Source organism: Natrix helvetica (assembly GCF_964273705.1).
Source record: "Natrix helvetica genome assembly, chromosome: 14".
Taxonomy (NCBI): domain Eukaryota; kingdom Metazoa; phylum Chordata; class Lepidosauria; order Squamata; family Natricidae; genus Natrix; species Natrix helvetica.
Genome location: NC_138564.1, coordinates 796379 through 809661, shown reverse-complemented (window position 1 = coordinate 809661; position 13283 = coordinate 796379). Strand labels below are relative to the sequence as shown.

The 13283-nt window shown below is 53.9% G+C and overlaps 1 protein-coding gene across 4 annotated transcripts in view; it reads right to left on the bottom strand.

Annotated features, from left to right (window-relative positions):
• The window catches only part of MED15 (mediator complex subunit 15), a 50011-nt gene that overhangs the window by 10806 nt on the left and 25922 nt on the right, over positions 1 to 13283 (bottom strand). For 3 of the 4 annotated variants that reach the window (XM_081966178.1, XM_081966176.1, XM_081966179.1), the window contains exons 6-8: positions 5650 to 5924; positions 5016 to 5339; positions 3353 to 3538 (exon numbers count right to left, since the gene is read on the bottom strand). In XM_081966178.1, the coding sequence (XP_081822304.1) occupies positions 3353 to 3538; positions 5016 to 5339; positions 5650 to 5924 (785 nt within the window). The remainder of the gene's footprint in view (positions 1 to 3352; positions 3539 to 5015; positions 5340 to 5649; positions 5925 to 13283) is intronic. The other variant, XM_081966177.1, reaches the window with a different exon arrangement.

Genomic DNA, 13283 nt, shown 5'->3' with positions numbered 1-13283 from the left:
AAGCGGCAGCCAAGGCCAGAAGCCCCCCTGCAGATGCTCGGCTCCCCCACTTCTGGCCAGGCAGCTGCTGAGGGACAATAAAGTGAGACACCCCCAATAGATTCATCCGAGGCAAGTGAAGAAGCCGCCCCTCCTTCCCCCGCTCTCAAAGCTGCCCCCGAGGGCCTTCTGGTCAGGGCGGAGGCCATTTCGGAGCCAACTGGGCACACTGGAGTTTCCAGCAGATTTGGGGCTCCCTCTCAAGAGGGGGTTGCTGGGTGTAGCTTTCTACCCCTCCAGCTTCTGCCCTTCTCTCCTCCCGAGATGTGTCCAAGGGCTGGTGTGTGTGTGTGTTGTGTGCGCTGTTGTTGTCCCCCTTTCCTTCCCTAAGCTTGCCAAAGAGGCTTTCTCTAAAAAGGCCAAGTATGAAAGCAGGTAAAAGAAGGGAGAGGGGGAGGGGAGGCCGCCAGCGCAGTGCCTGTGGGCAGCCCTTGCCCTCCTTTTAGTGTCTCCCCCTCCTTGGTGGCCTGGGGAGCCCCTCCTTATGGCCACCGGTTATTTGTGGAGCTGCAGCTGTTGGCAGCTGGGGCTCTTCCACTCCCAGCCTTCCCCCACCAAGGCTCTTGTGGCCTCTAACCAAATGGCCTTCCTTGGGAAGGGGAAACACATGGAAGAAGCTCAGGGAGGGTCACAGCTCCATGGCACAAGTTCCCAGGAAGGGCCACAGGACGTGGAAAGCCATGCAGAGATGCCAGTGCTGGAGAACGGGGTTGCTTGCAAAAAAGGTTTCCCAAAGTGCCCGGGACAAATCCAAAGAACCCAAGCCGGATGGGGGAGCAGCGCCAGCCCTTCGGCTCCCAGAAGCCTCTCCTTTCATTTCGTTAGGATTTTGCATTATCCTTCATCCCATCTACAAAGTTTGAGACGCAAGCGGCCCCTCGGCCTCTGCCAAGCTCCTTCCTTCGAGACCCTTCCTCACTCTGCAAAAGCAACCGTCAGCCACTACGCGCTCCTTGCTTTCTCAGAGCCCTTCCCGACTCTCTGAGCTCCCCGTCCCCCAGCAGAGGAGAGCCCAGGCCCCCCTGAGCCCTCTGGGCCTGATGCTCTGGATCCAGGGAAGGCTCCCTTCTCAGGTGGCCTCTCTCTCACGTGCTGCTGCTGCTGCACAGGCTGAAAGTCCAGGTGGGGGTTTCTGAGGGGGAGGAGGGACACACGTTTGATATGACAAGCCCAGAAAAGAAGAGCCAAGGAAAGCAGGAGAGAAACCGTCCAAGAGAGAGAGAGAGAGGGGGGGGGGAGGGAGGGAGGGAGGGAGAGAGAGAGAGAGAGGGGGGGGGAGGGAGGGAGGGAGGGAGAGAGAGAGAGAGAGAGAGGGGGGGGAGGGAGGGAGGGAGGGAGAGAGAGAGAGAGAGAGAGGGAGAGAGAGAGAGAGAGAGAGAGAGAGAAAGAGAGAGACCTTGGCCACTTGTGGCGCAGCAGCCATTTCTGGGCTCCTGGGCCTTCCTGGCCCTCGTGACCTGGAAGGGCTGCGGGTGCTGGGACTCTGGCAGCTTGAGGAGGACCGAGGTGAGGGACCCCCAGCCGGGACTGTTGTGCGACTGGGTGGAGCTGAGCTGGCCCCTCCCTTCTGAAGGTGGTTCCTGGGGGAGTGTAGGCAGTGGAGGGAGGGGCCGGAGAGGACGTCGGGTGGGGCGAGGGGTCCAAGCTAAAGGCCCCAAAGGTTGCCCTTTGTCTCCCTGAGGCCGATGCAGAACAGCTGGCAGAGCTGGGAGTCTCTGCATGTCCCAGACCTTGGAGCGAGGGGGGCAAAGACACCCCCAGGAGGCTCTTCCTTTGATCACCCAGGGGCCCACCCAAGCCAGAGCCCAGGAGAGGCAGAGGCAGGTGGTCATCAACTTACGACCATTCATTGAGGGACTCCTTGAAGTTACAACGGCACTTAGAAGTGACCTATGACCACTTTCCACCGTTACAACCTTTGCGGCATCCCTCTGTCATGGGATCAAGATTTGGGGGCTTGGCAAGCGGCCTGCATTTACGACCGTCGCTCTGTCCCAGATCCCCCTGTGCAGCCTTCCCAGCTGGCTTCAGTCAACGGGGGGAGACGGATTTGCTTAATGAAAGAATGATTCATTTAACAACTGCAGTGATTCGCTTAATGACTGTGACAAAGACGATTGTAAAATGAGGTGCAATTCATTTAACCCCCTGCCTTGCGCAGCAATGGAAATGTTGGGCTCAATTGTGGTCGTAAGTCAAGGACTACCTGCAGCCCTCAACCCAGCAGGGGACCTCGCATCTCCCCATTCCAATCTGCTCATTTAAAGGCACTGAAAGAGCAACTGGCCCCTTCGTCTTCCTCCCATGTCTTTCTCAGCCTCTGCAACTTTAAGAGCTGGGAACTTCATCTCCCAGAATTCCCCAGCCAGCATGGCTTCAGGTTGCCAAGGTTTTAGGTTAAATCCCCAACGGGAGCCCCTCGACTTCTTTTTTTTAAGGGAGGGATTTCTGCAGAGCTCTGAAAATCCCAGCACTCTCCTCCTCCTCCCCTGCTCTCCACTCTGCGCAAGAGGGGCCCAGCCCTCCCCAAGGCCCTCCCCTGCTTGGCCCCCTCCTCAAACTACCCCCGCCTGGCCTTCCACACTTCCTGAGAAAAGCAGAGGGGCCTCCCTTGAAGAGGCGGAGGTAACAGTTTATGTCGAGGCCCCGTGGCCAGGACGCTGGGAAGGAGAGAGAGCCTCCCCAGGGACCCCTCCTCCTCCTCCTCCTCCTCCTCCTCCTTGGAGCCTCTCAGGTCAAACTCCACCCGAGGAAAGGATTTCCGGGATTGGCTCTCTTGCCAGCCCTGGGGCCACATCTGCCGTGGGCCAAGGCCTTCAAGAGCCCCTCCCGGAAGAGCTCCGAGTGAGCCAGGAAGGGATCAGTTCCAGGAATATCTTCCTGCCTCCAGCATGGAGATTCTTAGTTGTCTTTTCCTGGAAGAACAGCTGGCAATGAGGCAGCATGCTGGAAATGAGTCGCCAGCCTAGCACAAAAGGGCCACGATTAGTGCCACGTGCAGCTGGCTCTGGAAGAAGGCGGCCCCTCAAATCCAGGTTATCCAGAAGAAAGAAGGGGGAGAAGCATCCAACCAAAGCTTCTGGTAGGAGGAAGGGCGCTCCCACTCAGGAACAGGGAGAAAGGGGCCACCAAACCTCTTTCGGAAAAATCCAGGAAGCCCCTCTAAAGCGGCCTGGGGGCCTTGCCAAGCACAGGGCAACAGCGCCCGGTTCCCCCACTGCAGCAGGCCAAAACTGCACTCCAAAGGAGGGCAGAAGGGAACTGAAGTGGCCTCCTCCTCCTCTCCACAGGACTAGGAAAGGGAGCAGCTTACCTGGCTGGATGCTCCCATCTGGGCAGCCTGGGCCTGCTGTTGTTGCTGCTGCTGCTGCTGCTGCTGCTGCTGCTGTTGCTGTTGCTGCTGCTGCTGTTGCTGCTGCTGGTGCTGCTGTTGCTGCTGCTGCTGCTGGTGTTGCTGCTGCTGGTGCTGCTGGTGCTGCTGGTGTTGAAAAGCTCTGGCCTTAAGGAACAGAACCAAGAGTGGATCCCACAGTGCTCAATCTCATGGCCGTCTCTCCAACGTGCAGGGACTCCCGGCTGCCACTTTCCCATCTGTGGCGAGACACAGCCTGATTCCCGGGGAGCCTGGCAGCTGCTTCCAAGGCCCAGCTGAAGGATTTCTTTGGGGATCCCACAGAGGGAGCCTGGATGGGGAGCATGCTGGCTCCATGCACAGAAATGCCAAGGCTGCCAGGAGAAGCCTAGCAGGGCCTCCTCTGGTCTGCTAGGCTTCAAAACACTGAGAATTGCCCAGGTTTGTGAACTGCACACCCAGAAACTGTTGCCCACAAACATGAATCTGTTATTAAAGCGCAGGGATACCATTTCACACCCATTACCTTTCAAAGAAAAAAAAATTAAAAGGCAGGAGATAGAAAAAAAAAGAAAATTCAGTTACATCAGCACTAGTTACTGAATTCCACAATACTCTCTATCTTGCAAAGCAATCTTGGTTTTACTATATATTACCTGATAATTTTACTGTTCAAATGTCTCATCTCTCCAGCAAAACCAATTTTCTTTTTGTTCGTTTTGTTCCTCATTATTTCTCTATCTATGATCAAACTATCCCAATATGCTTTTACTTCATTCGGTCACTTTTGCTTTTCACCAGCATTTGCATTTCTTCATTTACTCACTTAGAAAAAAATTTGTCATCTGTTTTTTGTTTTATGCACACATTCAACTGTTTGCTCCATTTTCCCTGACAAACACATTTATCCCACTCTTCGATACATTAATTTTCATATTTTTTATTCCTTGTTGTATTTGCTGAAAACCAGGTTTTAACTAACAAGCTATACATTTTTGTCCCTCTACACTTCTATCCCCACAAGCATTTTATGTATCTTTAATCCCCAATATATTCTTCTAAGCAAGGGAACATCATCTCAGTGCTAAACGTTGCCAGGCATCTCATCTACATTTTCATACATTTTATTTTTCATCAACTGCCACTTTTAATTACAATCAGCAAAACTCCACAAGAATGTGGAGTTTCCCATTCTTGCAAAATTTTCTGAATTCAAATCTATTCATTTATCATGCTTTAACATCCCTCACAATTGTTCAACAGCTTCATTTTTACCCTTCCTTTTCATCATTTTAAAACCCTTAACATTATATCATTATCCAACTCCTGAAATCAACAGCATTTCCTTACAACTTCTAAAAAATTATCCCCAGCTACAGTATCTCTGACCTGAGCTGCGTGCAAATAATCTCATAAGTTTCATGCTTTTCTGTTGAAGACTTCTTTCTTAGCCTTTTTTCTTAGTTTTATAATTATTTTTTATTTCCATCAAAACTGTTCTGCATTTTCGCTACCCCTGTTAATCTTAACCATTTCCCTATTTTCTTTGACCATTCTATGTTACTTGAGAGGCAACTAGGAAAACGGACACAGGCCATCAGAGGCAGCCATCCTGAGCCCTTACCTGAATGGCTTTGAGTTGCTGGGGCAGGATGGCCATGGACATGACCTGCCCAGGGATCTGTCCCGGAACAGTCTGGGCCTGGGAGACCATGGGCTGAGGTGGAAGCGACTGGGATGGGGCCTGGCCCACCTGCTGCTGCATTGATTGCGGGGGTGGCGGCTGAGGTGGAGGTTGTGGCGCTGGCTGCTGCTGCTGCTGCTGTTGCTGCTGCTGCTGCTGCTGCTGCTGCTGGGCCTGAGCGGCCTGAACAGCCTGCTGTTGCAGCTGTTGCTGCATCTGAGCAATTCGCTGCAGTTGCTGCTGCTGTTGCTGCTGCTGCTGCATCTAAAGTCAGAAGTGCAAGAAAGTGTTATCAGGAAGACGGCAAGAGCAGCAAAAAGGCCCCGGGGAGGTTCTGCTCCCCGCGTGCTGCAAAGACAGAGGCTGCACCAAAGTCCACCTGGGTCCCTTTTTCTGCTCTCAGGAGCGGCTCCAAAGAGCTCGTTGTGAAAGCACCGAGGGGCCCAGTCAGGCTGATGGCCTCAGGGGAGCCAGCCCAGCCCCTTCCCACGAGGCCCACAGGGGCCACCAGAGCCATCCTGTCTCCAGCTGCTGGGCAAGAGAGAGAGGGTCACGTTGGAGCTTTGGCTCTCACCTGCTGCTGGCTTTGTTGATGGATCTGCAACTTGAGCATTTGCTGCTGCTGCTGCTGCTGTGCCACCTGCATTTGCTGCTGTGCAACTGCTGCTGCTTGCTGCTGCTGCACCTGGAACTGCTGCTGCTGCATTGCTGACTGCTGGGCCTGGAACTGCTGCTGCTGCTGCTGCAGGGCGGCCTGCTGCTGCTGCTGCTGCTGCTGGAACTGCTGTTGCTGTTGCTGCTGCTGCTGCTGCTGCTGCTGTGCAGCCATCTGCTGCAGCTGGAGCTGGGCTGAAGAGACAATCACGAGGGGCCACATGCTGAAAGCACCTCAAGACAGGCTTTGGGGGGGGGGAATCTCTGACTCTGCACAAGGGGGACCCCCCTGGACCTCACAGCCTTTGGGCTTCCAAGAGGCAGGGAAAGGGCTTGGCGAGAGAAGCAAAGCTTCGATGTTGATGGACAAAGCGACAGCCAGAGGGAGACCTGTTATCAGGTCCTTGGACTTCACAAGAAGTAGTACAGTTACACTGGCATGCTCAGAACGACCGTTGACTTACCTGAACGGTCCTTCTATGTGCGCTGCGAAGGGAATCCAAGCATGGGTTAACTTTGTCCATTAGCCTAGAGACTGAGTTATGCAAATGAGATGACCACGCCTCCTCTGCCTGGAAGGGTCAGTTTTGTACGAAGGTCAGCCGTGTGAAGATGTGTATCAATTGTCAGTCACGACTATAGTCAGACAGGTATCAATAAGTCACATCCAGAGTAGAGTCAGTCAAAGAGTCAGAGTCCAAGAGCGCCCGGACCAGCCGAAGCTGCGGGTGGGTTTGGATTCCCTTCGCAGCGCACATAGAAGGACCGTTCAGGTAAGTCAATGGTCGTTCTCCTGTGCGCTGCTTGGGGAATCCAAGCATGGGACATGCCAGAGCAGTGAAATTAAGGGCGGGAGCCAGGCTGGTCAGGGCCCGCAGAAGGAGCGAGCACTTGCTGAAACACACGCCGCCCAAAGGATGCCTCGGCCGAGGCGTATGAGTCAACTTTGTAATGTCAAATAAAAGGTGATGGCGACGACCAGGTAGCCGCCCTGCAAATGTCCTCCACTGAGGCTTGAGTAGCCCAGGCCGCTGTTGTAGCCGCACTCCTGGTGGAGTGGGGAGTGATGCGCCTGGGGACTGGCCGGGATTGGGTGTCGTAAGCGAGCGCAATGCATGCCTTTAGCCAAAGTCCTATGGTGTGGGATGACGCTTTCTGTCCCATGGAGGAAGGTTGGAACGAGACAAAAAATGCCTCTGACTTCCGGAAGGCAGCCGTGCGCTTCACATAGCACCGGAGAGTTCTCCGGACGTCCAGATGATGCCACTGGCGCTCCTGCGGATGGGAAGGATGCGGGCAGAAGTCCGGGAGAATAAGTTCTTGCGCCCTGTGAAACCAGGTGTTGACCTTAGGCAAGAAGGCCAGATCTAGGCGAAGAACAACTCTGTTGGGATGAAATATGCACAGGTCAGATCGTATTGACAGAGCTGCCAGCTCGGATACCCTCCTGGCAGACGTGATAGCCACCAGAAAGGCAGTCTTAAGTGTCAGTAACCAGAGGCTGATGGTGCAGATGGGCTCAAAGGGTGAAGATGTGAGTGCCTTGAGCACCAGAGGAAGATCCCAGGTAGGGTAGCGGTGAACAGTCTGAGGCCTGATGTTAGCTGCACCCTTCAGAAATGACTTGACCCGTGCGTGCTGAGTCAATGGGCGGGCACGGGCGCCACTAAGCACAGTGGACAGGGCTGCGACTTGACGACGAAGGGTGTTGGGTGCCAAGCCCTTGTCAAGGCCCATTTGCAGGAATTCAAGCACCTGTGGCACAGACGCCTTGACTGGGTCTATAGGAGTACGGCGGCACCACCTGCAAAAGGCCTGCCAGGTGGCCTCGTAGATACGAGTCGTGGATGGCCGACGGGCCGCTTGGATGGTGTTTATTACCTCGTCGGAGAAGTGGAGTCCAGTCAGAATAGCCCGCTCACGTGCCACACAGCTAATTGCAGCAGCTGGGGGTTCGGATGGACGAGAGCCCCCTGGTTCAGCTGGATCTGGCTGTCCGGGATTCTCCAGGGGCGGCCGATCGACAGATGGACGAGATCGGCGTACCAGGGGCGTCGAGGCCACATTGGAGCCACGAGCAGGACTTCCGCTTGTTCCGTCAGTATCTTTTGGATGACTAACGGAAGGATCGGTAGAGGTGGGAAGGCATAAAGGAGGCCGGCCGGCCGGCCAAGGACTGCGGAGAGCATCCGTGCCTTCCACCCCCGGGGTCTGAAATCTGGTGTAAAATCGTGGTGTCTGCGCATTGCTGGGCTGCGCAAACCTCTGGTTTGCCTAATCGGCGAGAGAGTTCCTGGAAGAGGGCGGGATGAAGACGCCGCTCTGTCTGATCCACGGTGGCTCGGCTCAGCCAATCCGCCTGTATGTTGGAGGCCCCCGAGATGTGCTCTGCTCGCAGTGACAACAGTCTGGCTTCCGCCCAGTGGAGTATTCTCTCTGCCTCCAACATGAGAGCCTTGGATCGGGTGCCTCCCTGGTGATTGATATGGGCCTTGGAGGCTACATTGTCTGTTAGAACCAGTATGTGGCGGTTCGAAACTATGTCCCTGAACTCGAGGAGGACCAGCCGTATGGCCCGCAGCTCTAGCCAATTGATGCTGTTTCTTAGCTCCTGGCTCGACCATCAGCCCTGGGCGACCCAGTCCAGGGCATGGGCCCCCCACCCGAATAGGCTGGCATCCGTTGTTACTTGGATGCGGTCCGGTTCCTTGAATGGACTCCCTTTGAGAAGTTTGGAGGAAGTCCACCACCGAAGAGACCTGAGTGGTTTGGGTGGCAAGCGAACCTTGGTCTGAGAGTGGCTGGTGTGGGCCCTCTGGAAGGGGAGCAGGAACCACTGGAGTGGGCGAGAATGGAACCGGGCCCAGGGAATAACGTCGATGCATGAAATCATCTTCCCGAGTAGTTGGGAGAGGGTGGCCAGTGGTACGAGTCTTTGTGATAATATGCGACTCACCAGGGCGTGAATGCTGCGACGCCTTTCCTGAGACAGGAACACCTCGCACGTCCTCGAATTGATGACCGTGCCCAGATGAAGCAACGACATGGTTGGCTGCAGGTGGCTTTTGGCAAGGTTCAGGACAAACCCGTGGTTCTGTAGTGTGTCCATTGTGACCTCCAGGTCCTGGAGCGCCTGGGCATGAGTCGGTGAGAGAAGAAGAATATCGTCCAGGTAACAGTTGACCCGTATGGGAACTGTGCGGAGCGAGGCCGCCACGACCACGAGGAGCTTGGTGAATGTTCGAGGGGCCGATGATAGGCCGAAGGGCAGGGCCCGATACTGGAAATGGCAGCCGGCGAAGTGAAAGCGTAGGAACCTCCTGTGCGCCTGATGGATTGGTACATGGAGGTACGCTTCTTTGATATCGACTGAAGTCATCAAGTCGCCCTGGCAGATAGATGCTAAGATGCTCTTGAGGGATTGCATCTTGAACTTTTGGTACTTTATGAATAGATTGAGCCGTTTCAAATCAAGGATGGCCCGCCATCCTCCCGAGCTTTTGGGCACTAGGAATAAGATGGAATAGAAGCCTAGGCCCTCCTGCCCCTTTGGAACCATTTCTATGGCCTTGATGGATAAGAGATGTTGTATCTCTGCGTCCATGAGGCGCCTTTTCTCCTGGCACCTGAGGACAGGGCATCTGATAAATCACCTCGGGGGAAAGGAAAGGAACTCTAGAGTGAGGCCCTGCTTCACGATTTGAAGGGCCCAGGCGTTGGATGTGGTCTCCGCCCATTGATGAGCGAAGGCCAGAAGCTGTCCGCCTATGGCCCCCTCCCTGTGAGAGTCACCGGTACCTCCGAAAGGACCGGTTACCGGCCCCACGAAATGGCCGCCTTGTCTGGGATTGCGACTGGTTTTGTTGGCGACCTCTATCCCTAGCCCCAAAACGGTCCTGGCTCCTGTCCTGTGGTTGATTGAAATTTCTGGTATACTGGGGGACATAGGGGGCAGTGGTGAACCCCGAGTCTCCTGCACGAAATGTCTGGCGCCTATTATAGGGCTGCTGCCTTCTGTCAGTGCACCTGCTGGTGGAAGGGAGAACCTTACGCTTGTCCCTTGTCTCAATGAGGATTGGGTCGAGGGCTGGTCCAAACAAGGCCTCACCCTTGAATGGCGTGGAGGCAAGACGCCACTTGGAGTGTACGTCCGCTTGCCAATGGCGAAGCCACAGCAGGCGATGAGAGGCTACATTTGAGACTACAGCTCGAGATGCAAATTTTGCTGCATTAAGTGTAGCATCCGCTGAGAATTCCAGGGCCACCATTAACTTGGTAAATTCCTGGTGTAGTCGCATGTCCTCAGGGACAAGCCTACCCTGCAATTGTCTGAGCCAGACTAAGGATGTCCTATTGAAAAAGGACGCCGCAGTACCAGCGCGTAAGGCCCAGGCTTGGTGAGTCTTGCGAATGACTAACTTGGCCTTGCGGTCCTCTGCTTTCAACCCTTCGGAAATCTCCGATGGTATTAAGGCTGGAGAGGCTAGGGCTGCAATGGGTGCGTCTACAGTGGGGAATTGGAGGATCTTTTCCAGTTCTGGGGTGGAATTATACAACTTCTTGTCCCCATTGCTAGGTGGTGCAACCGCAGTTGGCTGTGCCCACTGCTTTTGAATAATATCACTGAATAGTTTGGGAAAGGGAATGACATCCTGCTCTGAAACCTGTTCTGCAAACAGGCGTTCAGTAGCATCCAATCCCACTGCTGTACTGGCTTGGGTGGCAGCCCCACCCATGTTAGTGGTGGCCTTTGCCTTGAATAATAGAGATTTAAACAGAGTTGGACGGAATAACCCAGAAGAAGAGAGTTGGTCCTGTGCCAAACCTTCATCATCAGATAACTCTATATCTAGAACTTCTCCTTCTGATCTTTAAAGCGCTTCATGGCACAGGGCCTAGTTACATGCAGGATCGCATCCTGCCCCACACATCCCTACGACCAATTCGCTCACACAGAGAGGGACTTCTCCGGGTGCCGTCCGCCAAACAGTGTCGGGGGGCGACATCCAGGAGCAGAGCCTTCTCTGTGATGGGCCCAGCCCTGTGGAATGACCTCCCCCGTGACATCAGGATTATTTCCGATCTCCGCTCCTTCCGTGTACAGTTGAAGACCCACCTCTTTCAATCATCCGGCCTGGCTCAACCGTAATCTTCTCATATTCCTCCTGACTGTCTTTTTTAAATTTTAAATTTTTATTGTATATTGGACTTTTTATTTGTTAATGGTTTTAATTTGTCTTAATGTTTTAATCTATTACCTCCTCCGTGCATGTATGTCTTTTGTATATATGTATGTTTATATATGTCTTGGTGTACGCCGCCCCGAGTCCTGCCCGGAAAGGGAGCGGCTAATAAATCCAAATTTATTATTATTATTATTTATTTATTATTATTATTCCTCCACCAAGGCCGATTCCTCACTGTATTCTGAGGGTAAAGGCGAGGGGGGGTCAACCTGGGGGTCAGAAAGATCCCTAGGTGCTATTGGAAGTCTAGGAGTCTTGGTTCTGCGATGCAGTTCTGCATCCACTCCCTTGGAAATAGCTTCAGAAATCATACGATATAGATCTGGGGGAAAGCCCAGTTCCTGACCCTCCACAGGCCTGAGGCCTGCGGCAATGGGGGTAAAGGTGGCAGAAGGCCCTGCACTGGGTAGCTCATGGGCCGAAGCCATTCTTATTTCTGAGAGACCCGGAGGGGATTGGGCCCCTAATTCCCCCTCTTCGGATATCTGTGCTTGGGGTAAAGGAAGATCCGGAGACCAACCCTGATTCCCAGGAGGATGCAGGGGGGAGTGCGGGGCAGGCCGCTGAGGAGCTAGCACAGGAGGCGAGCTACTGGCCACTCTAGGGGCCTTGGCCGCTGATTTAGGCCTGTCCTTGCGCCTATAGGCCCTGTCTGGAGCCGCAGATGAGGCCCGGGAATTATGGGTGGAGGCCCTGGTCGTGGCCCTACCCGCCCTCGAGGGATTATCTGCCTCAACTCGTGGCTGGGCATTGGTGGTTTCTACAATACCTCCCGGAACAGCAGATTCTGCCATAATAAAGCCGGATGAAATGAAATGGCTCAATCTCCTCACAATAGCTCTTAGCGAACGAGAACAGTAGCACTGAAAAGCAGCTGCAACGATCAATCTCTAGCCAAGCGAACTAGGCAAGTGAGGGAATCAGGAGAGAGCAGTTGATGCAGCGTCGCTAATTAGGCGGGAAGCGAAGCTCCGCCTTTCTTTCTCCTCGCAAAACGCGCGAAGGAGACAACCAAGATGGCGCCCGCTATTTAGGCGGGACTTTTAAAATTGCAGCTTGAGCTGCAGCTCACCGCAGAGAAAAGCGCAATGCAACGATTCCACGGCTTCCAGCAACGATGGGTCCGGGAGACAGACCTCGCTCCGCAGGGCGGGTCGCTCCCTCAACAACGCGGCGCGGAGCGGCGAACCGACCCAGGGCGCGTGAATCCGGCTAATGGGGCAGCGAACTGCCCCCAATCGCAGCAGAAAGGTAAAGAGCAGTGCGTTCCCAGTGCTGTTAATCATGGCCGGCAGGCTTCAAAAGCCGAGCGACCCGATGGCACCTGACAGCGGAGCTGCCGCTCGCGCGTCCCGTTCCAATGTACTTGATTACTAGTCCAAATTAATGAAAAATCCAGGCATGGAGGAATCCAATAATCCTGATTAACTTGTCAATTAGTCTAGAGATAATCAGATATACGTCTCTTCAGGCTGGACTGAGTTAAAAAACTGACCCTTCCAGGCAGAGGAGGCGTGGTCATCTAATTTGCATAACTCAGTCTCTAGGCTAATGGACAAAGTTAACCCATGCTTGGATTCCCCAAGCAGCGCACAGGAGAAGCTTTGCTTTCAACGGTGCTCACAGGGGGAGTAAATAAATATTCTTTATCGACAGAACCTGTGCCTATGTTCAGAGAGGGGGACGCTGAAACAGCCCCTTGGGTGCTCCTGGAATGCCCCAGTATCCCTGGAAGAGGAAGCTAATCTCTCACCTAATGGTAATTTAGTCTCTCCAATCCCAATTATGTGCTTCCTACTATATGAGCAGAACCTCTCTAGAAAACTGCAGTTAGAAATCACGGGATTTGAAATAACCTACATACAGCATTTAGCAGCAGCACACGGCTTCACATTGCTTTACAAGCCTCAATGGTTTACAGAGTCAGCATATCTGAACCTGAACAATCTGGGTCTACATTGAGCAGTGAGATAGCCCTGCAGTACTGCCTTGTAATCACATGCCTTGACTTTCCACATCCTTTCCATTTTCTCCTTCAGGCCTTGGTCCTTCTTCCCGAGGTTGCTGCCTCTTGGCACTACATCTATCACCACCGTGTCTTCTGGTCTACTAGCAGGCTAGTACTTGGATCTGGTAGTCCCACAGGGCCTTGGCCTTCTTGTTCTACACAATCTAGTCCACTAGTCCAGCTACTTGGTTTTGCCTCCCCCAGTGTTCCTGCCTGCCTCTCACTCCCTGCCATTGTGCGTTGCCTCTCCCTGAGGACTTTCTGCATCTGGACTGCATCTTGGGTCCCGTCTTCTGTGGT